Below are 26,686 nucleotides of genomic sequence, written 5' to 3'. Positions count from 1 at the left end.
TCTGCCACTCTGACCTCACTGCAGATTCTCCATCTATTGTCCGTTTTCTTTCCTTTATTGTGACGTTTGACTCATTCAGAGATGTTTTCTGCAGAATCTTTTCTTTGCTGTCTGCGATCCTTCACCTGGGGAACATCCGCTACAAGAAGAAGACGTACCGAGACGACTCCATCGATATCTGCAACCCGGAGGTGCTGCCCATCGTCTCGGAGCTGCTGGAGGTGCCGTTCTCTTCCGATACTGACTTCTGGGGATTTATTATTTATTTTATATTTTTATTTATTTATTTTTATTAACTTGCAATGTTTTGATTAAACTTAGTCTGTTCTAAATTATTTATTATATATATATATTTCAGTGTTGTAGTACTCGAGACTCGGACTCGTCTCGGACTCGGTCTCGAGACCATATTTTAATGGTCTTGGTCTTGTCATGGACTCGTATGCATTTGGACTCGGAATTGACTCGTACTCGAACATTTTTTTTTTAGGACTCGGACTTATTCCCGAGTCCACTCGAGTTCAATTAAAAATATTTTTCATGACTATTAATGTATGTTAATAAAATATTTCTTTAAATTGATTGACACGCCCAGTGATTGGTGATTTTCTAGTGCGCAACTACGCATGACCAATTGTAATAAAATTACTTTTAACACCACCTACTATGTGGCCTTTTTACCCTAAACTGATTTATTAAACTCTAAGTAAATTCAGTAAAAAAAAAAAAAAAAAAGGATTTCTCTAAGTAAATAAAAGTAAATTAGGTAATCAACCCTCACTGGTCTCGGACTCGACTCGGACTCGACTCTCTCTGGTCTCGGTGTCGACTCGGACTCGAGTGAGGTGGTCTCGACTACAACACTGATATATTTATTATAATTATTTATTTAATATTTATTATAAATTATATACTGTATATTTAATAGGGATTTCATATGCGTTCAAGGCTTTTATAAGGAAACACTTGCATGTAAAGACAAGCAAACATGTCTGTCGTGGGTTTTCCTGAAATTTCCCAGTGTTTATGCTGTACATCACAACATTTTGTTCACATAGTGTCCAAACACAGATTGATTTGCAGAGTAAAGCGCTGTGTTAAAATGTGCAGTTCTCGTGGTTTGTGTTTGTTTTGATGCCCAGGTGAAGGAGGAGATGCTTTTCGAGGCTCTGACGACACGCAAGACGGTGACGGTGGGAGAGAGACTGATTGTGCCGTACAAACTGGCTGAGGTGAGACTAGAAACACACTTCAACACACTCCTGAACTCACACACACCTTCTGCAAGACACCTGGATAATGCTGATGTGATTGAGAACGGTGGGCTTTATACTGAGTGTTATAAAATCTTGACTTTTGCTTAAAGTTCGTTTTAATCTCTTCGTGCTTCACACAGACACACACACACAGACTCAAACTATCTCTCTGTCTCATCTCACTTTCTCTTGCAGTCTTATTTTACTCCTAAAGTCAAGCACTGAACGTTTCCTCCTCAGTGTGTGTGTGTGTGTATGTATGTGTGTGTGTGTGTGAGAGAGAGAGAGAGAGAGCATGTGAGAGCATGTGAGTGTGTCTGTGTGTGTGTGTTTATCTCAAAACCCCAGTGTTTCAGAAAACACACACACACACACACACACACCTTCCAGTAATATTTTGCGTTTCTCCTCCCCCGTTTCTGAGTGTGTAATCATAAATGTTAAAGTGCTGTAAATAATGAATCATGCAGGGGGTGTTTTATGTAATGTTTCGTCCCTCCTCCAGAATTAGGCTAAAAATAAAACATTAAATCAATAATGCAGGAGTTACTTCTGCAACACTGGGCATGAGGTTGTGTTATATTATGAAGACATTTGCTGTTTGATTCCATAAACCTTTGCCTTGAACGTCCTTGAGTCTGTCAGCAGCCAATCAGCTTCGCTCTATCCCAGCATGCCCGGTGACACGCGCCCCGTTTCTCATTTAGCTTCTCTTACAGGACGTCAGAGCACCTTTCATCGGCGCTGAGTGGGGAGAGAGTTTTATGTGTTTTGGCTTGTGAGGATTCAATAAGCAGCGTTCTTGGCAGCGTCTGCAGCTTTATGGGCTTCACACATGCTGAAGGAGATTTGTGCACCGCTGCATGTTTATATCAGCTGAGAGACTCTGAGAGACTCTGAGAGACACTGAGAGACACTGAGAGACTCTGAGAGACACTGAGAGACACTGAGAGACACTGAGAGACTCTGAGAGACACTGAGAGACACTGAGAGACACTGAGAGACACTGAGAGACACTGAGAGACTCTGAGAGACTCTGAGAGACACTGAGAGACACTGAGAGACTCTGAGAGACACTGAGAGACACTGAGAGACACTGAGAGACTCTGAGAGACACTGAGAGACACTGAGAGACTCTGAGAGACACAGAGAGACTCTGAGAGAGACTGAGAGACACTGAGAGACTCTGAGAGACTCTGTGAGACACTGAGAGACACTGAGAGACACTGAGAGACTCTGAGAGACACTGAGAGACACTGAGAGACTCTGAGAGACACTGAGAGACTCTGAGAGACACTGAGAGACACTGAGAGACACTGAGAGACACTGAGAGACACTGAGAGACTCTGAGAGACACTGAGAGACACTGAGAGACTCTGAGAGACACACAGAGAGACTCTGAGAGACACAGAGAGACTCTGAGAGAGACTGAGAGACACTGAGAGACTCTGAGAGACACTGAGAGACTCTGAGAGAGACTGAGAGACACTGAGAGACTCTGAGAGACTCTGAGAGACACTGAGAGACACTGAGAGACTCTGAGAGACACTGAGAGACACTGAGAGACTCTGAGAGACACTGAGAGACACTGAGAGACACTGAGAGACACTGAGAGACACTGAGAGACTCTGAGAGACACTGAGAGACACTGAGAGACACTGAGAGACTCTGAGAGACACTGAGAGACACTGAGAGACACTGAGAGACTCTGAGAGACACTGAGAGACACTGAGAGACACTGAGAGACTCTGAGAGACACTGAGAGACTCTGAGAGACACAGAGAGACTCTGAGAGAGACTGAGAGACACTGAGAGACTCTGAGAGACTCTGTGAGACACTGAGAGACACTGAGAGACACTGAGAGACTCTGAGAGACACTGAGAGACACTGAGAGACTCTGAGAGACACTGAGAGACTCTGAGAGACACTGAGAGACACTGAGAGACACTGAGAGACACTGAGAGACTCTGAGAGAGACTGAGAGACACTGAGAGACTCTGAGAGACACTGAGAGACTCTGAGAGAGACTGAGAGACACTGAGAGACACTGAGAGACTCTGTGAGACTCTGAGAGACTCTGAGAGACACTGAGAGACTCTGAGAGACACTGAGAGACACTGAGAGACACTGAGAGACACTGAGAGACTCTGAGAGACTCTGAGAGACACTCTTCAGATGTGTGATATACAGTTGAGATTGTGTCACAGTAGTGTTCATGTTGCTGGTGTCTGACACGTGTGTGTGTGTGTGTGTGTGTGTGCACTCTGCAGGCGGGGACGGTGAGGGACTCGATGGCCAAGTCTCTGTACGGCGCTCTGTTCGACTGGATCGTCTTCCGCACAAATCACGCGCTCCTCTACAACAAAGACCTGGAGGATTCGGCCAAGGTACACACACACACACACACACGACTACTGCTGTTTCCTGATCTTCACAAATCATCACCGCTGCTTCATACTTAAGTATTTTATGTAATATGCTGTATGAAATGTAGCTCATAACATACACTACCAGTCAAAAGTTTTGGATCTGTAAGATTTTTAATGTTTTTAAGAAATCTCTTCTGCTCACCAAGATTTTAAATAGATTAAAAAAACAGTAACATTGTGAAATATTATGACAATTTCTAATATATTTAAAAATGTAATTTATTCCTGTGATCAAAGCTGAATTTTCAGCATCATTACTCCAGTCTTTAGTGTCACATGACCCTTCAGAAATCACTCTAAGAAACATTTATGATTATTATCAGTGTTGAAAACAGTTGTGAACAATTTTGTTCTTGGGATTCTTTGATGAATAGAAAGTTCAAAAGAACAGCGTCCATCTGAAATAGAATCGTTTGTACCATTATAAATGTCACTTTTGATCAATTTAACTAATAAAAGTATTGATTTCTTCGATTTATTTCCACCTAAGAAATAAAATAAAAATTCTTACTGACCCCAAACTTTTGAACGGTAGTGTTTGATGTGACAAAAGTTTCTATTCCAGATAAATGTTTCAATTCATCAAAGAATCCTGAAATCAAAATTAAATAACTGTTTTCAAAACAATCATCATATTATTAGTGATTTCTGAAGGATCACTTTCTCAAGTCCTGAAAGTGATTGTGGTGACGTGATCCGACATCATGTTCCCGGTTCTCCTGCCGACGTAGTTCTGGTCCTGATCACTGGTGTTGATGTGAAACGTGTCTGGTTTCAGATCCTGTCCATCGGCGTGCTGGACATCTTCGGCTTCGAGGACTACGAGAACAACAGCTTCGAGCAGTTCTGCATCAACTTCGCCAATGAGACGCTGCAGCATTACTTCAACCAGCACATCTTCAAACTGGAGCAGGTAAATCATGGCTCCTGTTCTCCATTGAGTGACACGGACGGCGATCATTACTGGTGTTTGCTTTAATACACTTCGTCAAACTGGAGTCTGGTGATAGATTTGAGGAGAGCGAGATTTTGGTTTGTTCTTTGAGTATAAAGCAATAGTTCATAAAAAAAAGGGAAATTTAAAATTATAACTCTTAAATTTTTTCTTTCTTTCAAGTATTTAGTTTAGTTTAATTACGGTCTAAACTCTTTTATTATTTATTGCATTTGAGTAGTCAGATTGTGGCCTTATGTTTGATGTTATGAAATGAAATGTTTGACTATATTACAGTAAAAATAAGTTGATCATGTGATGGGAGAGAGTTGGTCATGTGATTTCTCTCAGGAGGAGTATCGGTCCGAGGGCATCAGCTGGCACATGATCGAGTACATCGACAACACGGCCTGCATTAACCTCATCAGTAAGAAGCCCACGGCGCTGTTTCACCTGCTGGACGAAGAGTGCAAGTGCGTCTCAACCACATTATAACCCTGGACCACAAAACCAGTCACAAGGGGCAATGTTTTTTTTTACATCACACGAAAGCTGAGTAAATAAGCTTTTCATTGATGTATGATTTGTTAGGATAGGACAATATTTGGTCGAGGTGCAACTATTGAAAAGGTGCAAAAAAATCAAAACATTGAGAAAATCTCCTTTAAAGTTGTGCATTTATGTTCATGCTTTTGATGCTTCCACTCACAAAAATATATTTTTATATACATTTACGGTTGGAAATTATACAAAATATCTTCATGATCTTTACTTAATATCCTAATGATTTCTGGCATAAAATAATTTTTTGACCCATACAATGTATAGTTGGCTATTGCCGTGGGACTTGATACTGGGTTTGTGATCCAGGGTCACATTTGACTCAAATCACATCATATATTGGAAACATTATCATTTTATGTTATCATAAACATAAATGTTTATTTCATCAGGAATGAATGAGAGTCGTTGTTTGGTTTGTAGTTTTCCGCAGGCATCTAATCAGACTCTGCTGGACAAGTTTAAGCGTCAGCACGAGGGAAGCGTCTTCATCGAGTTCCCGGCCGTCATGGAGCCGGCGTTCATCATTCGCCACTACGCCGGCAAGGTCAAATACAGCGTCAAGGTCAGAACCTGCGTTTCAGAGAGTCATACCTGCTTTCTGCCGTAGAATGAACTTTTTATCTCACAACTCTGACTTTTTTCTCTCAATTGCGAGTTTATATATCTCAATTCTGAGAAAAAAGTCAGAATTGTGACTATAAAGTCCGAATTGCAATATAAAAAAAGTCAGATTTGTCAGAATTGTGACTATAAAGTCAGAATTGCAATATAGAAATAGTCAGAATTGTGGCTATAAAGTCTGAATTGCAATATAGAAATAGTCAGAATTGTGGCTATAAAGTTCGAATTGCAATATAGAAATAGTCAGAATTGTGACTAAGTCCGAATTGCAATATAGAAATAGTCAGAATTGTGGCTATAAAGTCCGAATTGCAATATAGAAATAGTCAGAATTGTGGCTATAAAGTCTGAATTACAATATAGAAATAGTCAGAATTGTGGCTATAAAGTCTGAATTGCAATATAAAAATAGTCTGAATTGTGACTATAAAGTCCGAATTGCAATATAGAAATAGTCAGAATTGTGGCTATAAAGTCTGATTTGCAAAATAGAAATAGTCAGAATTGTGACTATAAAGTCCAAATTGCAATATAAAAATAGTCTGAATTGTGACTATAAAGTCCGAATTGCAATATAGAAATAGTCAGAATTGTGGCTATAAAGTCTGAATTGCAATATAGAAATAGTCAGAATTTTGGCTATAAAGTCTGAATTGCAATATAGAAATAGTCAGAATTGTGGCTATAAAGTCAGAATAGCAATATAAAAATAGTCTGAATTGTGACTATAAAGTCCGAATTGCAATATAAAAATAGTCTGAATTGTGACTATAAAGTCCGAATTGCAATATAGAAATAGTCAGAATTTTGGCTAAAGTCTGAATTGCAATATAGAAATAGTCAGAATTGTGGCTATAAAGTCTGAATTGCAATATAAAAATAGTCTGAATTGTGACTATAAAGTCCGAATTGCAATATAGAAATAGTCAGAATTTTGGCTATAAAGTCCGAATTGCAATATAGAAATAGTCAGAATTGTGGCTATAAAGTCAGAATAGCAATATAAAAATAGTCCGAATTGTGATTATAAATTCTGAATTTTGATATAAGAAGAGTCAGAATTGTAAGTTTACATTTGACTTTTGTCTCAGAATCGTGAGATGTAAACTTGCAATTACATTTTTTTTAATCTGTGGCAGAAACAAGCTTCAATATGTGTGTGTTTGAGAGAAAGAGAGATTAAGTAGTAAGCATTTGCATATGTATGTATGTACACACACACACACCACTTCCAGTGACCTAATTCTTCGATTTAATCTGATTGGTTGGATTGGCCCCTCGGCTACGAGTGTATCTGGAGCACATGTTTGGCAGAGAGGGTTAAATCTACACGCCACACACACACACACAAAACTGTTGTCTGTATGTTTATATTAATAGTGTTCACTGGAGAGTGTTTCCAGCAGATGCGACATCAGTGTTGGTCACGAGAACAGCTGCTTCACATCAAACATCTTTGCAATTTTTATTAATATTTTGAATTAGTATTTTTGTATATTTTCCATTATCATTTAAATTTTAAGTTAAAAAAAATATTTTCTTTGTGTGTAATGCCTATATAGATTCTATAATTCTTTTTGTTTTAGCAATTAAACAAAATTAAATAAGATGTTGCCTTGACACCTAACAAATAAAAAAAAGATTGTTTTGTTTTATTATATTTTAATTTATTTTCAAGTAACAAAAATGCTTTTTTTAATAGGTTTAGTTATAGTTACCTAATAACCCTGTACAAGTAAACTAATCTGACTATTTTGCAGTATTCATGATAAAAATGGTGAAAAACAAAAAAACCCAGCAAGCAATTTTACGTGTAAAAGACGTCTAAAAGACGTCCGAACACAGCCCTGACGTCTAGACTAAAACGAGGTGAAACATGTACCAAATTGTTGTTCAGTGACATGATGGCTATTGCATGCTGGGAATTGGAAATTATCATAAAAATACACTTTTTATAGTGTTTATATACAGGTGAAACTCGAACAATTACAATATTGTGCAAAAGTTCATCATGTTTGTAAATGTCTAGTTGCCCCTGAAATAAAGAAAGTCATATATCTAAAAGGTTTAATAAAGGGAAATCAACAGGAACATTTTTTTTTTTTTTGCACAGCAAAGGTCAAAGCAAAATTAGCAGCTTCATAAAATGGTTCATATTTCCAGTTCCTGAATAAATGTTGATTAGTGAGAATGTAGAAATGAAATTCTGAGAGATTATATTCATTCTGACCCCTGAGATCAAGAAAAGGAAGCAAAACCCCGATATTAGACAAACAGAAATAAAATAAAATTATAAGGCAGGCAACAAATACAAATTTTTAACACAGCGGCATAATTTACGGATGATTTGAATGATAAACATTATGAAACACTTTACACACGTTCAGTGTAAAATAAGACGTCACATTACACTGTTATTGCTGCAAATTTCAAAAAATAAAAATCATATGAATAATTAAAAAACAATAAAATAAAATGAAATTAATTATTGCACCATTAAGGCATTATTTCTATTCTGGAACTGTTAAGTTTAGTGCAACTCCGAACTTAATGCCTTTAACACACATGCTGTATTTTAGCCAGTGAAGGAGTGAACGTGACATCATCACACAGTTATTGTGACAAATTCAATAAAGCCCAGATTATTAAAAAAAAATATTTTGAAAAAAGAAAATATGAACCATAATTTATCGATGGCTGCTTGCATCAGACGATCAGCCAAAAAACAACGTTTTACTTTTCGTTAAAAAATGATTGCACCACTAAGGCACTATTTATTTATACTGTGGGATTTATATTGAGTTTAGTGCACGATTAATACGCTAACCGTTGCGTTGTTTTGTGCTAATATAATTAATATAATATATGATCTAATGTACCGTAATTTATTAAGATGATTCGCCAAAAAACGTAATTTTCCGTTATAAAACCACAGGTGAAACTCATGAAATTAGAATATGGTGCAAAAGTTCATTTCGGTAATTCAACTTAAAAGCTGAAACTAATACATCATATAGACTCATTACATGCAAAGCGAGATATTTAAAGCCTTTATTTGTTATAATTTTGATGATTATACAGTTTTTGAAAACCTTATAACAATATTCTCATTTGTGGAGTCTCCCATATGTTGACCGTCATCATGAAGCTGACCTGTGATATGTTTGTCGCGCAGGACTTTCGTGAGAAGAACACGGATCACATGCGTCCGGATATCGTGGCTCTGCTGAAGAGCAGCCGAAACGCGCTCGTCTCTGGCCTGATGGGCCTTGACCCCGTGGCCACCTTCAGATGGGCCGTGATTCGGGCCTTCTTCCGCGCGCTCGTCGCCTTCCGGGAGTCCGGGACACGGCACACGGAGAAGAGGACGAGCACCGGTGAGTTACAGCACACCTACTTTACTCAGATTCAACATTTCTCACATTATCAGTGTATTCGCTGTAGTTTATAAAATGGTACTAAAATATGAGCAGAACTCTCACACATGAATTATGTTGAATATCTGTTAAATTTAACTACACAATTAGATAATACCAGTTTAGCTCAACCAGTGACCAAGCAATGCTTCATGTTGTTTAGTCTGTGTGTAAAAAGAGCATTAGCAATTACAGAAAACATCAGCTCAAAGTGGAGGAATAATATTTAGACCCAAATTTTATACTGGTATGAAGAATATTTGTGTATAATATGTCACCGTTTACTTTATTTTGCTCTCCTCACTTTCATAAATGAACTATAGTGTCCTGCACACACTAGTGAAAAATATCAAAAATGATATCTGAGTCTGAATGACCTTTGGTTTGACTGTCTCTCTCTCCCCCTCCCCCCAGGTTCTGATGGTCCAGTTCAGACTCAGAAGAGTGTGGACAGCTTCAGCTTCCTCCATCACCCTGTTCACCAGCGGAGCCTTGAGATCCTGCAGCGCTGCAAAGACGACAGATACAGTGAGACAACCCGCACGCTTCAACCCGGGCTTTATAACCAAAACTAGAACTAAAACTAAGAGCTGCATCAGCATGATTTGACTCATGAAATGTTCACAGCTATGTGTGTTTGTGACTCTCTCTCATTATTTTTTAATGTCGGTTGTTTAATTTAGTTTTAAGCTAAGCAAAGTTGCCTATTTATATAAGTAGGAAACAGAATTTTAAACAAAAAAATTGGACACATTATTTTTTACAAATATTGATTGATTTTGCTTATTACAAGTGTATGGATGATCTGATCACTTTCGAAGGTATTGGGTGTTGCAATGAGGCGTTCTGCTCTGTGTTTGAAAGCGATTGGGTTTTTGCATATTTCACATATGGGGTTTCTCTTAATATTTATGCAATATGCATATTGTAGTTTAAATATACTGTGAAATGTATTCTCTCTCTCTCTCGTGATGGACAGATTCGTGTATCAGCAGGAGGAGTCCACGGACGCCACTGTCGGACCTGCAGGGCTCAAACACTCTCGGCCAGAAACTATCCAGGTACGGCAGCCCGGATGGGACAGAAAACACTGTGGATTCACAAACTTCCTGTCAGCTTGAACCCCTTTGTGCGGATGTCCTGAACTGCAGTAAAAAAAAAAATTTAACAAAATAACAAAATCTAGCATTTCGAGATTAAAGTCGAAACGTTTTCGAGATTAAAGTCTAAACGTTTTTCGAGATTAAAGTCGAAGCGTTTTCGAGATTAAAGTCGAAGCGTTTTCGAGATTAAAGTCAAAACGTTTTCGAGATTAAAGTCGGAAGGTTTTCGAGATTAAAGTCGAAACGTTTTTCGAGATTAAAGTCGAAGCGTTTTCGAGATTAAAGTCGAAGCGTTTTCGAGATTAAAGTCAAAACGTTTTCGAGATTAAAGTCGGAAGGTTTTCGAGATTAAAGTCGGAACGTTTTCGAGATTAAAGTCGAAGCGTTTTCGAGATTAAAGTCGGAACGTTTTCGAGATTAAAGTCGAAGCGTTTTCGAGATTTAAGTCGGAACGTTTTCGAGATTAAAGTCGGAGCGTTTTCGAGATTAAAGTCGAAGCGTTTTCGAGATTAAAGTCGAAGCGTTTTCGAGATTAAAGTCGTAACGTTTTTGAGATTAAAGTCGAATCCTTTTCGAGATTAAAGTCGACTCCTTTTCGAGATTAAAGTCGAAGCGTTTTCGAGATTAAAGTCGAAGCGTTTTCGAGATTAAAGTCGAAACGTTTTCGAGATTAAAGTCGAAGGGTTTTCGAGATTAAAGTCGAAGCGTTTTCGAGATTAAAGTCGAAGCGTTTTCGAGATTAAAGTCGAAGCGTTTTCGAGATTAAAGTCGAATCCTTTTCGAGATTAAAGTCGACTCCTTTTCGAGATTAAAGTCGAAGCGTTTTCGAGATTAAAGTCGAAGCGTTTTCGAGATTAAAGTCGAAACGTTTTCGAGATTAAAGTCGAAGAGTTTTCGAGATTAAAGTCAAGCGTTTTTGAGATTAAAGTCGAAGCGTTTTCGAGATTAAAGTCGAAGCGTTTTCGAGATTAAAGTCGAAGCGTTTTCGAGATTAAAGTCGAAGCGTTTTCGAGATTAAAGTCGAATCCTTTTCGAGATTAAAGTCGACTCCTTTTCGAGATTAAAGTCGAAGCGTTTTCGAGATTAAAGTCGAAGCGTTTTCGAGATTAAAGTCGAAACGTTTTCGAGATTAAAGTCGAAGAGTTTTCGAGATTAAAGTCAAGCGTTTTTGAGATTAAAGTCGAAGCGTTTTCGAGATTAAAGTCGAAGCGTTTTCGAGATTAAAGTCGAAGCGTTTTCGAGATTAAAGTCGAAGCGTTTTCGAGATTAAAGTCCAAGCGTTTTCGAGGTTAAAGTCGAAGCGTTTTCGAGGTTAAAGTCCAAGCGTTTTCGAGGTTAAAGTCGAAGCGTTTTCGAGGTTAAAGTCGAAATGTTTTCGAGATTAAAGTCGAAGCGTTTTCGAGATTAAAGTCGAAGCGTTTTCGAGATTAAAGTCGAAGCGTTTTCGAGATTAAAGTCGAAGCGTTTTCGAGATTAAAGTCGAAGCGTTTTCGAGATTAAAGTCTAAACGTTTTCGAGATTAAAGTCGGAGCGTTTTCGAGATTAAAGTCGAAACGTTTTCGAGATTAAAGTCGAAACTTTTCGAGATTAAAGTCGAAGCGTTTTCGAGATTAAAGTCGAAACTTTTCGAGATTAAAGTCGAAGCGTTTTCGAGATTAAAGTCGAAGCGTTTTCGAGATTAAAGTCTAAACGTTTTCGAGATTAAAGTCGGAGCGTTTTCGAGATTAAAGTCGAAACGTTTTCGAGATTAAAGTCGAAACTTTTCGAGATTAAAGTCGAAACGTTTTCGAGATTAAAGTCGAAACTTTTCGAGATTAAAGTCGAAGCGTTTTCGAGATTAAAGTCGAAGTGTTTTTGAGATTAAAGTCGAAACTTTTCGAGATTAAAAAACAGTTTTTAAATATTATAATTTTCATGCTTCAATTAATTATCAGGATTTCATCAATCTAGTGAATTAAAGAAGCATTTCCTGCAGACATATACAGTATGTGACTGTTTTGTGTGAAAAGCAAAAGTTTTTTCCACACATCAGTCATGTGTGTGTGTGTGTGATTAGGGACTGTGGCTTTCGAGGCTCGAGGTCTTCGTTCTCCTCTCCCGACGAGGAGGGGATCTTCGTGAACACTGTGAACAACAAGCTCCTGGAGCGAGCGCAGGGAATCCTGATGTGAGTAACAACAGCCATCGCTTCCTCTGCTTCATATTCTCTCGGCCTCACGCTCTCTCTCTTTCCTGAAGGCGAAACAAGAACTACAAGACGAAGCCCAGCCTCCCGAAGGTAAACGCCACACTCTCGCATTGATGCTTAATGTGTGACACGATGCAGTTTCTATTAAATTATATTAGTAAGGTTGTAAACACAGCAGTAGTTTATGTATTTCTCTTGTGTGTATTTGAGCGTCAACATTTACGTACGTTTGTTCTTTCCACATCGATAATGGCAGAACCTCAGAAGATCATCTCTTTAATATTCACCCACTTCTATATGATGGAATTGATACAGCCACTGTAATTTCTTGAACAATAACATGTGGACATCATTATACATTTTGATACAGAATTTTCAAAGAGATGTGTCTTTAATCAAGCTTTGAACTGTCAGAGTGTGTCTGCTTCCCGGACAATGGTAGGAAGATTGTTCCAGAGTTTTGGTGCTGAACAGGAAAAGCATCTCACACCAGCATTCGATTTTGATATTCTAGGTATTATCAACTGGCCAGAACTTTAAGATCGCAATAGACGTTGAAGGACTATTCACTACTCGCTCAAGTACTGCGGAGTTAACCCGTTCGACAGAACCGGGCTAATTTGGTCATTTTGAACTAGCTGGAGTTTGTTTGTTAAGCGTGCAGGGCGACCACCCAGTAGAGCATTACAATAATCTAGCCTTGAGGTTATCGTATTTACTTATAAGGTGAATATTGTTAGTGTCACATAGTTGACTGTATTTGACTTGACTGAGGTTTGTTGTGTGTTTAGCACCTGCTGGACGTGAAATCGCTGAAGTATCTGAGCTGTCTGACACTTCACGACCGCATAACCAAATCACTCCTCCACCTGCACAAGAAGAAGAAGCCGCCCAGCATCAGCGCGCAGTTCAATGTGAGCATTTTTATTTTGTTTCAACACAAACAAATAAGGTACATTATCAAAACTCTGTATGTAACCGCAATTGTTCAGCGTGAGCATCTGACTCCTTGTTGTGTCAGAATTGAAACACAGTCTTGTGTTCGTGATGCAGGTTTCTCTGAACAAGCTGATGGAGACGCTGGGACAGTCCGAGCCATACTTCGTGAAGTGCATCCGGTCTAATGCAGAAAAGGTAGATTATGTGTCCTGTTTCTGTCACGGCATCGCTAGATTTAGATGCGCGGTTTGATTAGCGTCGTTGTTTTGTAGCTTCCTCTGCGTTTCAACGACGCGCTGGTGTTGAGACAGCTGAGATACACTGGGATGCTGGAGACCGTGAGGATTCGGCAGTCTGGATACAGCGTCAAGTACAGCTTTCAGGTGAGAAAACTCTATTCAACACATGCGTCAAGTCAACAAAACTCATCAGTTACACAGAAAACAGTGATTCAGTTCAATTTAATTCAGTTCAATAACAGTGTCGATGTTGGAACAAATTCAAGTTCAATGTTTTTTCAGTTCAGTACAATAACAGTCAATGTTGCAAAGTTCAATTATGAAACAAATTGAATTCAGTTAAATGTTTTTGCAATTCTGTTCAAAATGACAGTCAGTGTTGGACAGTTCGTCAATTATGAAAGAAATTCAATTTAGCCCAATGTTGATTTAATTCAGTTCAATAACAGTGTCGTTGTTGGAACAAATTCAAGTTCAATGTTTTTTCAGTTCAGTACAATAACAGTCAATGTTGCAAAGTTCAATTATGAAACAAATTAAATTCAGTTTAATGTTTTTGCAATTCTGTTCAATAACAATCAGTGTTGGACAGTTCGGCAATTATGAAAGAAATTCAATTTAGCCCAATGTTGATTTAATTCAGTTCAATAATAGTGTCGATGTTGGAACAAATTCAAGTTCCATGTTTATTCAGTTCAGTTCAATAACAGTCAATGTTGCAAAGTTCAATTATGAAACAAATTAAATTCAGTTAAATGTTTTTGCAATTCTGTTCAAAATAACAGTCAGTTTTGGACAGTTCGTTAATTATGAAAGAAATTCAATTTAGCCCAATGTTGATTTAATTCAGTTCAATAATGGCGTCAATATCGCAAATTTCATCAATTATGAAACAAATTCAGTTCAGCTCAATGTTGATTTAATTCAGTACAATAACAGTCAATGTTGCAAAGTTCAATTATGAAACAAATTTAATTCAGTCAAGATTAATTCAATAACATTCAATGTTGCAAAGTTCATCAATTATGAAACCAATTCAGTTTCACAACAGTCAATTTTGCAAAGTGCGTCAATTATGAAAGAAATTCAATTCAGCTCAATGTTTATTTAATTCAGTACAATAACAGTCAATGTTGCAAAGTTTATTTATGAAACAAATTTAATTCATCTCAATGTTGATTCAGTATAATAAGTGTCAATGTTGCAAATTTAATCAATTCTAAAACAAATTCAATTCAGTTTAATGTTAATTCAGTTCATTTTAATAACAGTGTCAATGTTGCAAATTTCATCAATTATGAAACAAATTCAATTCAGTTTAATGTTAATTCAGTTCACTTCAATAACACAGTCAATGTTGCAAAGTTCATCAATTATGAAACAAATTCAATTCAGTTTAATGTTAATTCAGTTCACTTCAATAACACAGTCAATGTTGCAAAGTTCATCAATTATGAAACAAATTCAATTCAGTTTAATGTTAATTCAGTTCACTTCAATAACAGTCAATGTTGCAAAGTTCATCAATTATGAAACAAATTCAATTCAGTTTAATGTTAATTCAGTTCACTTCAATAACACAGTCAATGTTGCAAAGTTCATCAATTATGAAACAAATTCAATTCAGTTTAATGTTAATTCAGTTCAGTTCGATAACAGTGTCAATATTTCAAATTTCATCAATTATGAAACAAATTCAATTCATTTCAATTTTAATTCAGTTCAGTTCAAGAACAGTCAATGTTGCAAAGTTCATTAATTATGAAACAAATTCAAATCAGTTCCATTTGATTAAATTTAGTCCAAAAACTGTATTGATGTTGCACAGTTTGTAAATTAGGAAATAAATATGATTCATCTGTAAAGCATCTCTACAGAAGACTTTAGTCTCGTTATCCAGATCAGGGTTTTGTCAGTGCAGTTGAACCGCTAATATTTATTAATTATTACGTGCTAATTATTAATATTACGTGTCGCACTCACAGAGCTGGTTGTGTGTCTCTTCAGGATTTTGCTCATCATTTCCACGTGCTTTTACCCGCTGGATTTCCCGGCACTCAGTCGGCCATCAGACAGTTCCTGCAGAACGCAGAGCTCGAGCCCGACGGGTATCAAGTGGGCAGAAACATGGTAACAAACACATTCCTACAGACCCTTTATGTGCCAACATCATGGTTACATCCCAGCGTTAGGTGGAGGCAAAACTGGAGGCGGCCAATACAAACCAGAACAGATTCGACTACATAAGGAGCTTCAAATATCATTTTGTTGTGTTGTTGGGTGCCAGAATCGACAGAGTACATGCTTTAATTACAAATGTTATCAGATCATGTTTTCTAAACTATTGTGATTATTTTTTTAATCATCTGTGATTGTATTCATTGTTGCAACTAGACTAACCTGGTAAGAAAGAATAATCAAATATAGAAAAAATATTAAAAAATACAGTATTTCTGGAAAATATTCACAGATGGCGAGGAAAAACTTTAAATATTAAGATAAAATCGGATTTCTTTGTTAATGAGCTAACTAGCGTTAGTGAAGTGGCCAGAGGAATGGTTCTGCCTCCACCTAAGCTCCGCCCACAAAACAAGTCCCAAAAGGGGTGTGTTATTCACACCGCCGGTCCTGATACGCCGGGTCACGGCACTGATGGAGTGAGTGTGTGTTCCTGCAGGTGTTTCTGCGAGAGCGTCTGCGTCAGAAGCTTCAGGACGAGCTTCATCAGGAGGTGTTGAGGAGGATCGTGTGTTTGCAGAGACGCTTCCGGACGAAGCAGGAGAGAAGACACTTCAGACGGCAGAGACGAGCCGCACGCCTCATTCAGGTACAGCTATTATAGAAATATATCTCTGCTATTATAGAGATGCGTCTCTGCTATTATAGATTTTAAACTTCTATAGATCCTTCTATAGACTTCTATATAGAAATATAAACTACAGGTGAAATTTGAAACATTTGAATATGGTGCAAAAGTTCAGTTTATTTCAGTAATTAAACTTGAAAGGTGAAACAAATATAATATAGATATTTCAAGCCATTATTTGTTATAATTTTGATGATTATGGATTACAGATATGAAAACCTTTTCACAAAATTCTAATTTTGAATTTGGGGTTTTCAAATCTGTAAGCCATAATCATCAAAATTATAACAAATAAAGGCTTGAAATATCTCACTTTGCATGTAATGAGTCTATATAATATATTCGTTTCACCTTTTAAGTTGAATTATTGAAATAAAGGGTTATTTTGCACCATATTCAAATATTCGTATTTGCATGGGGCAACTGGTCCGTACAGATCACGGATCACCCCTAATAACCCTTCTCTGGTTCCTCTTTCTCCCCGCAGCGCTGGTGGCGTAAGTGTCTGACTCGCGCAGACGAGTGTGTGTGTGAGCCGGAGCTCCAGCAGAGGGCAGCGGTGTGTGTTCAGGCGTTCTGGAGAGGCTTCAGAGACAGACGTCAGTACCGGCATCAGAAGAGAGCGGTTCTGCTCATCCAGAGACGCTGGAGACGAGTCCTTCAGATGCGCGTGAGAGAGAGAGCGGCAGGCCTCATACAGGCCGTCTGGAGGACACACATACTGAGACACAGGGCCGCCGTCACGCTTCAGGCCGCCTGCAGGGGGCGCCAGGCTCGACTGCGGTAACTACACTTACATTTGTGCATTCACTAGATGTTCTTATCCAAAGCTGCTTGCATTGCAATCAAGGTGAAGATTTGTAATCATGAGTTCCCTGGGAATCAATCCCAAGACTTTGCGCTATAGGATTTATATATATATATTATATATATTATTGGTGGGCATAGATTATTTATTTTAAATCCAGATTAATCTCACTGTAAATAACCTCGCAGGGTAGTTTGGAAGATGGGCAGGGGCGGAGCTAGACTCTCAGTACAGTGGGGGCGGAGCTTAATCATGGGGCTCTCTGCTACCAGGTCATTTTAAAATTAAAACCGTAAAAAAAAAAAAAAAGTAAAATATCTGATGAATGTATATGTAATAATGTGTCAGTTGTTTAGCCAAGTTAGCTTATGTTAAATAAAACACAAAGACGATCTCGTTCTTTTCCTTTTAATGCGCTCGGTTTATATTTTCTCGTCATTTTTGTAATTGAACATTATACATTCGCACCTCACGCCACATGTATTTCCCTCATATTAAATATAAAATGCATAGACTGATATTTTCCTAATGTCTGTATAAACAGACGGCTAGGTATACATCTGCGCTAAAATATCAAGGTGAAAGTCATCATAACTTGTGTAGTATAGACCAACCAACTTTGACAATAGATTAACGGCGATATTTTTTTTTTATCGCCCAATAAGAGTCGCACGTTAACGCCAATAACGGCCCACCACTAATATATATATATATATCATAGGTATAAGATGAGGTGAAGAGGCACTTATTATATATAATACAAGATATTTTGTCTGTAGCTTGATCTCTAGTTAATGACATGTTGCTCAGGTTGGCCCGCCCACAGTGAAATCTCATTGGTCCAAAATCCCTCTCAACTAAATTTAAACATCAGATGTGTTCTGATTAGCTGCGCCTTTGCATTCTCTAATTTGATTGGACCGGTAATGTTCCGTTTGTTCAGTGATCTGGCTTCTATTGGAACTATTTTCGTTGTCGTAGCAAAAATAAACATAATAGTTGACATTAGGGATGTACGATACATCGGCCACCGTATCGGTATCGGACGATATATATACATTTTTTAACGTTGTTATCGGCTTGATGAGAAGATTTGGCCGATATATTAAAGCCGATAATTTGTGGATTATTTCCTTCAGGTGAGACCCTTTAGATGCGCACTGTTCAACATGATGGTTTTGAATTGCTTGAAATCTGATTGACGCTTCAGTGCAATGTGCAGCACAAGTCTGTCAGATCGGCTGCATAAAATTATGAGAATATTATAATTGTGTTTGGGACCTGGCTTTTAATGATGGGACTTTTGTTTTAGGAATCAGGCTCTCAAAAATTATCTAAAAATTAGGATTTAGATGCATCAGATATATCGGTTATCGGCTTTCAAATATAAAGAATTATCGGTTATCGGTATTTGCCAAAACGTTCATATCGGTGCATCCCTAGTTGACATTGTGTCTGAAATATCTAGTTTTTCCCCCCAAGGTGCCGCATTCTGAGAGATCAACGACATGGAGAGAAAACCATCAATGGCGAAGATCATCCAAACACTGTGACTAAAAGTTTACACACCCCTCAAAACTCAAGCGTAGAGCTGTCCGAGAAGCTCGAGGAAAAGCAATCCGCCGAACCTCCTCGAGCGGTCGACGACAGCACGCTAAAGAGCCGATCCAAGCGGGAAAGCAGGAGGCAACGGGAACTCGAACAGGCCACTTTCAGTTTAGAGCTTCTCAAAGTCCGAACCGGTTCAGTGTCGAACTCAGAACCGGACGCCTCCGCTCAAATCCCTCTCTCCAAACAGCCTCCTTCGTCTCCTCAGGCCTCCACCGATAGCCACGAAAGCTTTGAGGAGTTGGCCAAAGTTTCGACCCTTCAAACGAGCGAAAATAACGCGACTAAAGAGAGAGAGAGACAGTTGGAGCAAGTTTCCAAACCCGAGCCGATGGAGGTGAACCAAACCAGCCCGGCGTCCTTGAAACCTCACTTCTACATCGCCGATGAGGACGGCAGTCCGGTTAAGAGTCGCTCGGAGAAGAAGGAGTCAGTGCTGGTCATCATCAGCATGCAGAAAGGAAACCCTGTAGACCCTGATGACCATCAGATGGAAGTGGAGGACCAACAGCTGGAGCTTCTGCTCTGCAATGATCATCCCGACGGGCATTCGACCCCTGAACCTCAAAGCAATCACGGCTTGGACACTTCGGCCTCCTCTAAAACCCTCCAGCTGGACTCGAGGGAAGCAGCGCCCACGAAGAAGGACGTCCAGAAGAAGCTTGTGTCTCAAAGCATCAGTATAAGTATGAAGGAGAAAGCTGATCTGGCCTTCTCTCCCAAACGCGGTCGTCTGACCTTCTCCAAGTGAGTTTACGAGCACTCAGACGTAACCCGCATTCTTCCCTTGGGTTGAGTGCTAACTCAACTATATTTATTTATATAGCGCTTTTCACGATATAGATTGAATCAAAGCAAATCAAAACATAATAACAATGTTCGTTTCTTAGTGGAAAAACATCCACGTTTGGTAGAGCTGATCAAGGGAATTACTGATTGGTTAATTAATTTAAAAATTCCCCAACTGAGCAAGACAAAGGCAACAGTGGCAAGGAACCGAAAAACTCCATCAAGTGACCTAATGGTGTCCTAAATGGGTTTTCGTTTCCATCTATCTCCATGTTGAACTGTTTACTGTATCCACTTATGATTGTATTGTTATGGAAACACGTTCATGAACAATTTAAGTTATTACTTTGATCCCGTTTGAGGCCTAGAGCAGACCGGAGATCTCTCCGTTTGTTGATCGATTCCCGATGTTAACTCTCATCTTATTCCGATGCCTGGCACTAGACACAAGTTGTATTTTCTTAGGCCCCGTCCACACTACTGCGTTTTCGTTTAAAAACGGAGAATTAAAACGAATACGATCTCCGTCCACACCAGCGTTTTGTCTGCGTATTAGAATTGATCTCCGTCCACATTAAAACGACTGAAAACGTGGATCACGTGACCATTCACCAACACTGGGCATGCGCGCGCCGGTGTAAACAGTGGTTGGCGAATCAGGGAAGGACACGTCATGACTGATGACACCCAATCATAGAGCCGAGCGTAAGCCTCTGCGTCATCGTTTGTAAACTCCTCCATTTTGTCTCGTCCACACTAAAACGCCCTCCGGAGATTCAAAACGCAAAACTTTTCCCGTTTTAGTCTGGACGGGAGGTGCAAACGTAGCAAAAGGTCTCCGTTTTTAAACGAAAACGCAGTAATGTGGACGGGGCCTTAGTCTTACGTGGAGTTTGCGTTGGGGTTTGGAATGAACTACATGCCGGTCTCTTTGAATCCATCTTCTACATTTGTGGAAAGTTGACTAAAGTTGTTTCGCTCGAGTTGTCTTCGCTGATACGGAGAATGGCGGCGAATACACAAACCTGCCAGACATAGCCAGGCGAGCGTGACGTCTCAAATCCATCCCTAATTCCTCTTATTTATTTGACTGTTTTTACTATTTTACTGAAGGATGAGGGTTAAGATATTTTGAGAAGTTTTTAGCTGATGTTTAGCATCTAGTGATGACGTTATTAGATGTACTCAAACGGGACATTCTGTGGCCGGGGTGAACGAGGATTGCTGTGTGTTTTTCAGGTCGGACAAAGACCTGGTGAACCAGGAGCGATCCCTGGCGATCCAAAGAGAAGCGGGATTCAGATCGCTGAAACACCGAGAGGTGAGCGCTGGCACAACAGACAAACTTCTATTTGTTTCTAGTGTTCTGACAATTCATGCTACCCATCGAGATTTGCTACTTACTGGTTATGCGCATGTGCAGACTCACAGTTTTTTGTTTTTTTTTTTCTTTACAAAAGGTACATTTTCCTGTTATAATGTATAATTTTAATTTCCCTTTAAAAAATGCTTACTACCATATGAATATTTGTACGGTCAGCCAGCTGAAAAAGAATACCTGAAAGTTTCAGTTACTATGAGGAAAGGGGTACTTTGACAAGTCAAAGATGAATATTTTATGATAATTTTTACTTTTCACACCGTTTAATAACGGTAAAAAAATAAAAACAGTAGTATACAGTATGGTGTTGCGAATTAGCCTTGGCTATAAACACTATGATACAGGCATCGGATTGTTCTTTATGTAATAATCTATGTTTTTTTGTATCTGTCCCTATTCAAATAAACAGTATAAAAAAAAAAACAGTAGCTACTCATAACATAGGATTGTATTATAATTGTATTTCATACGACTTTAATCGGCATTCTGTCATCAATTCGCGCTACGGTAGCATTTTTCGACAAGGCGGCAAAAATCGACAGAACACCGGTACCAATTTGTGTTGAGATGTCTCTCTTAGGTCCAGGACGAGTTCTGACTTTTTCCTTTTTTCTTTTATGATGTATCAAACAATAAGCAGACACTAGGGAATCGAATTACACCAAATATATTTAAGTTTCACTAACAAAATAAGAAAAAGAGAGAGAAAAAACCCATAAAGAGGAAACATTATGCATCAGTGGCATAACCAAAAAAACAAGATCATGATATTTCACGAATCTGTCACTTTTCTTGTTTTTAATCAACCTGAGAGATTTGAGAAATGCATCAATTTCAAAGCTCATTACATGCAAAGTGAGCTATTTCAAGCCTTTATTTGTTATAGTTTTGATGATTATGGAATACAGCTTATCACAATATTCTAATTTTGAATTTGGGGTTTTCATGAGCATCACAATTATAACAAATAATGGCTTGAAATATCTCACTTTGCACGATATTCTCATTTCTGGAGTTTCAGCTGTGGTTTAGTGTGGACTCTCTCTATCAGTTGGTTTGACATCATCAATGTGAACGATCAGGTTGTAGGAGCCGGCTGTAAAAAGAAAGCGCGTTTGGCCGGGACTCGCTCTGATTTGTTGAGTCGGGCCTGTAGCACCGAGCTCGATTCAGACGAAGATGAAGATGATGAACACGAGTACACACCCGTGCTCTCCCGAACCGGGCCTCTCCCAGAATCCCCCAGTTCTCCTGACTCCGAGCCAGCCTGCCACGGCGACTCCGACATGGTAAAACCTAGAGCGGATGTGGAGTTTTGCACACTGATCCAACCACATACTCTCTAGCCAAACGAATAGTTTCAATTTAAAGGAATAGTTTCACCAGAACTTTTAATTCTGGTATTACATTGCCATCATGTCGTTCCCAAACCCATACGACTTCCATTCTGATCAAATTAATAGTTAATAAAACAAATGTTAACAAATAAAAAATTGTAGTCTCGCAGTTCTCCTACAACAGGTTTACACTACCAATCCAAAGTTTTAATTTTTAAAAGAATTTTAAAAGAATTAAAGAATTAAATTAAAGAAAAAATTCTTTTAAATTAAAGAATTTAAAAGAATTTTTTTAAAAGAATTAATTTTTTGTTTTTAAAAGAAGTCTCATCTAATCACTAAGCCTGCATTTTTAAAAAAAAAAAAATTTTAATTAAAAATACCAACAATAACAGTAATATTGTTAAAAGCAATCGGCCAATAGCGTATCTGAACCGCGTTTGAGGGCGGGGCAAAGTTGACAGTGTTTGCAGGCAGCCAATGAAAACCATAGGAAGGCATTATGCAAATTCGTAACTTACCAACGACTTGTTTTAGGCAGTTCAGTATCTCCTCTTTCCTTAAGCAGACAATAACTCCATTTATCTGCTCTTTGATCTTTGAAACTCGCTCAAAATATTAATAAAAATGTCAATAATGTCTCAATGATCCTAAAATAACACTGATGGGAACACTGATTCAGAACCACATGATGGTCAGTAAATGTTGACTCTTTAGTGTTCGTTCAGTGTGCAAAACCGCTAACTGGCCTCAACCTTGATCTCTTTCATAACCAAATCTCTAGACAGAACTAATCAAGTGAAAGACTAATAAACCTGACTGGATGAGCCTGGATTAACCAGAATATCAAGACTTGTCTGGTCTTAAACGTGAGGCTGGATCTCTCATGTGATTTTTCTGTTCACTTCTGACAACGTTTTATTGATGAATATCAAGTTTGTGAGTTAAGATGCATGCGACTCCCATTAACATGGAAAGGATGGGGTTTCTCCATTACTCACCCTTATCTGAAACACTTTCTCTCATTCTTTCCCTCATGTGAGTCGGGTTTGGTGTCCTTACATGGTTTAGTGTTTTAAGTGAAGCACTCGTCTGCCTCAAAACCAGAACCTTGTTCCTGGAGATCACGACGGAAGAAGATTAGGGCCAAGCAATAATAAAAACATCTCGAGATTAAAGTCATTATAATGCCATATTATTCTTACAATTTAATATTTATTCTCAACATTTTATTTAGACTTTTTTCTGGAAATTTAATGATTTTTTTTTTCTCAAAATACAACGACTTTATTCTTACAATTTAATGAGTTGATTCTCAACATTTTATTTCAACATTTTTTTTTCTATAAACAATGACTTTATTCTCAAAATTAGATTAGTTTATTCTCAACATTTTATTTTGACTTTTTTTCTGGAAATTGTATGAATTTTTTTTTCTCGAAATAACTTTATTCTTACAATTTAATGATTTTTTTTCTCAACATTTTATTTAGAATTTTTTTTTCTCGAAACACAACGGCTTTATTCTTACAATTTAATGAGTTTGTTCTCAACATTTTATTTCAATTTTTTTTTCTGAAAATTTTATGATTTTTTTTTTCTCGAAATAACTTTATTCTTACAATTTAATGATTTTTTTTCTCAACATTTTATTTAGAATTTTTTTTCTCGAAACACAACGGCTTTATTCTTACAATTTAATGGAGTTTATTCTCAACATTTTATTTCAACTTTTTTTTTCTCTAAACACAACAACATAATTCTCAATTTGATGAGTTTATTCTCAACATTTTATTTCAATTTTGTTCTCAAAATTTAATGATTTTTTTTCTCGAAACACAACGGCTTTATTCTTACAATTTAATGAGATTTTCTCAACATTTTTTTTCTGGAAATTTAACAATTCTTTTTCTCAAAATTTAACGAGTTTAATCTCTCATTATAATGACTTTAATCTCGAGATGGTTTTATTTTTCTATTATTGCTTGGCCCTAATCCTCTTCCGTAGATGAACCATTCAGTCTGGTTCGAAGAAGCATTTATGTACGATTCGCTTTCCTTCTCCAGTCGTCTCAGAAAGAGCAGAAGAGGATCCAGAAGACCATGTCCTCGGGGGACCTTGGGAAAATGGATTCGCTCCGGAAGTCCATGTCTCACACAGATAGCAGGTCAGAGGGGGTTCACGCCACTGTTCATGTCTGTTCTGTTTATTTTGATGAATTCATGTTTCTGTTAGTGCATTAAAATGTGATATTTAATCCAAACTCTGTTCTCCGTAGGGTCAGAGGCAAAATGCGCTTCTGGAGTAAGAGCAAACATGCAGATAAGAAGATATCCAGCAGGGGGCGCTCTGCCGACTCCGAGCTCAATGACACGAGGAACGGTGTGTGTTTACCTGATTCCTTCTACATTTACACAGCGCTTTAACAATATAGAGTTTCACAGCAATCTTTCTTTAATTTACCTCAACAAATTACTTGTCCGGCCTTAAAAATTCATAATACAGAATTTTAGGCGTTTCCGCGCATCCATGCGAACTGCAATCATTTTGACAGCGTTTTATCGGTACAGAAGTGAAGGAGGTCTTCACAAGGAGATACTAAATACTTTTCTTACTTAGTATTTATGTCTTGTTTCAAGTCTAAATATCTACAAACTTGTTTTCTGGGGAAAAAAAATCTAAATGACGTGACGAACAAAATTATCTGCCAATGGGGTCAAAAAAAAAATCTTTTCCATTTGAATTTAGATTTTTTTCTGACCCCATTGGCACATTCATCAGCTTGTTTTAAGCAAAAACTCACTTAATTTTTTATCAGAAAGCAAGATAGAATTTCTTGTAATTTTACTCCTCTAGTAAATGCTTCATGATTTAAAGCAACACTAAATAAGATTTTTTACCTTAAAATAATGTTAAAATGGTTTCAGTGGTTCATTAAGTCGTAAGGCACTTCTGGATTTGCTTTACGGTCCTAAATCTACTATAACCACGCTGTGTAAGATTGCCAGATTTCTGTAGTTCTAATGAGACATAAGAAAACTACAAATTTGACTTGCTTTACGTCAAGCGTTATTTAGTTTTTCTTCGTTTCGTTACTTTCATGAAATCATGCAACATACTCTACCTTGTCTGTGGACATCGTTCATTCCAAAGCCGGTGCTGATCAGCGAGCGTGTGTGCGACAGTCGGCTAAATTATTTACAACAGCGGTAATGGACAATTCCGCTTCCAACCTGTAGGGTGACCGAAAAGTTACTTGGTGTTGCTTTAAGGATTTTTGGATATTTGGACTGAAAACAAGTCATAAATACTGAGTAAGAACAGCATCATTTTGCAGTGTAGTTGACTCTTTTCTAACACACTCTCTCTCTCTCTTTCTCCCAGACTCTCCTGCTGGAAGCCCAGTGCATGCTGGTCTATCTGAGCGCGGGCGGGACAGCAAGGAGAACCGCGAGCCGATGCTGGGAATGATGTCGATGAAGAGGAGACGCAGTGTGAAGATCAGCAGTGTGTCTCTCGAAGCCTCGGCTTGGCAGAACGACTCGCTGCACATCCTCACCAGCACCGCGGACTACCGGAGCATGAACGACTTCCTCATGAAGAAGGTGTGCGCTTTATTTATGACAGTTCATATAAACATATTACGCTAGAATGTTCAAGATGCAGACGAAAAATGCTTTGAGATAGTAGGTCTTTTGTTTGAAGTGATTTTTTGCAATGATCGGCCAATGGAGTCAGAAAAATAATATTGTTTCCATTTTAATTAAGATTATTTTTCTGACCCCATTGGCAGATAATTTTTCTTGTTTTAAGCAAAAACTCACTTCATTTTATTTTTTGCCCCAAGAAAACAAGACATGAAACCAAATAATAATATCAAATAGCATTTTACTCATCTAGTAAATGCTTCTTGATTTAAGAATGTGTAGATATTTGGACTGGAAACAAGACAAAAATACTGAGTAAGAACTAAGAAAAGCATTTTTTGCAGTGTAATTCATTTCCTTTAATTATTTGTAAAACCATTCAGTTTACATATGATTGGTTTTGGATTGGAAAATGTACGAAATAACAGTTTTCGATAATAATTTAGTTGTTGTGTATGACTGCATCGAAGTGTCACCATATAATTTAAGAGTAATTCTCAATTTACAGAGAAATTTACAGTGTTTAATGAAAGCAGAATGTATCACAACAAAGTTTAAA

General features: G+C 38.0%; 1 protein-coding gene across 6 annotated transcripts in view; it reads left to right on the top strand.

Annotated features, from left to right (window-relative positions):
• myo9ab (myosin IXAb) overlaps nucleotides 1–26,686 on the top strand; it is an 80,884-nt gene that overhangs the window by 34,523 nt on the left and 19,675 nt on the right. For 4 of the 6 annotated variants that reach the window (XM_089127712.1, XM_089127711.1, XM_089127710.1 and 1 more), the window contains 23 exons: nucleotides 95–221; nucleotides 1,143–1,232; nucleotides 3,528–3,644; nucleotides 4,465–4,599; nucleotides 4,972–5,093; nucleotides 5,605–5,746; nucleotides 8,981–9,182; nucleotides 9,636–9,749; nucleotides 10,201–10,282; nucleotides 12,381–12,491; nucleotides 12,563–12,602; nucleotides 13,304–13,426; nucleotides 13,566–13,646; nucleotides 13,724–13,834; nucleotides 15,698–15,820; nucleotides 16,368–16,517; nucleotides 17,044–17,339; nucleotides 18,847–19,719; nucleotides 21,001–21,082; nucleotides 22,225–22,431; nucleotides 24,547–24,647; nucleotides 24,759–24,862; nucleotides 25,865–26,085. In XM_089127712.1, coding sequence (XP_088983838.1) covers nucleotides 95–221; nucleotides 1,143–1,232; nucleotides 3,528–3,644; nucleotides 4,465–4,599; nucleotides 4,972–5,093; nucleotides 5,605–5,746; nucleotides 8,981–9,182; nucleotides 9,636–9,749; nucleotides 10,201–10,282; nucleotides 12,381–12,491; nucleotides 12,563–12,602; nucleotides 13,304–13,426; nucleotides 13,566–13,646; nucleotides 13,724–13,834; nucleotides 15,698–15,820; nucleotides 16,368–16,517; nucleotides 17,044–17,339; nucleotides 18,847–19,719; nucleotides 21,001–21,082; nucleotides 22,225–22,431; nucleotides 24,547–24,647; nucleotides 24,759–24,862; nucleotides 25,865–26,085 — 3,754 coding nt within the window. The remainder of the gene's footprint in view (nucleotides 1–94; nucleotides 222–1,142; nucleotides 1,233–3,527; nucleotides 3,645–4,464; nucleotides 4,600–4,971; nucleotides 5,094–5,604; nucleotides 5,747–8,980; nucleotides 9,183–9,635; nucleotides 9,750–10,200; nucleotides 10,283–12,380; nucleotides 12,492–12,562; nucleotides 12,603–13,303; nucleotides 13,427–13,565; nucleotides 13,647–13,723; nucleotides 13,835–15,697; nucleotides 15,821–16,367; nucleotides 16,518–17,043; nucleotides 17,340–18,846; nucleotides 19,720–21,000; nucleotides 21,083–22,224; nucleotides 22,432–24,546; nucleotides 24,648–24,758; nucleotides 24,863–25,864; nucleotides 26,086–26,686) is intronic. The other 2 variants (XM_039647996.2, XM_039647993.2) reach the window with 1 other exon arrangement.

The sequence above is a fragment of the Pimephales promelas genome, chromosome 25 (genome assembly GCF_988280905.1).
Source record: "Pimephales promelas chromosome 25, fPimPro1.hap1.1, whole genome shotgun sequence".
In the NCBI taxonomy this organism is placed as follows: domain Eukaryota; kingdom Metazoa; phylum Chordata; class Actinopteri; order Cypriniformes; family Leuciscidae; genus Pimephales; species Pimephales promelas.
Note: the sequence above shows the minus strand (reverse complement) of the source record. Positions and strands in the feature narration are given on the sequence as shown.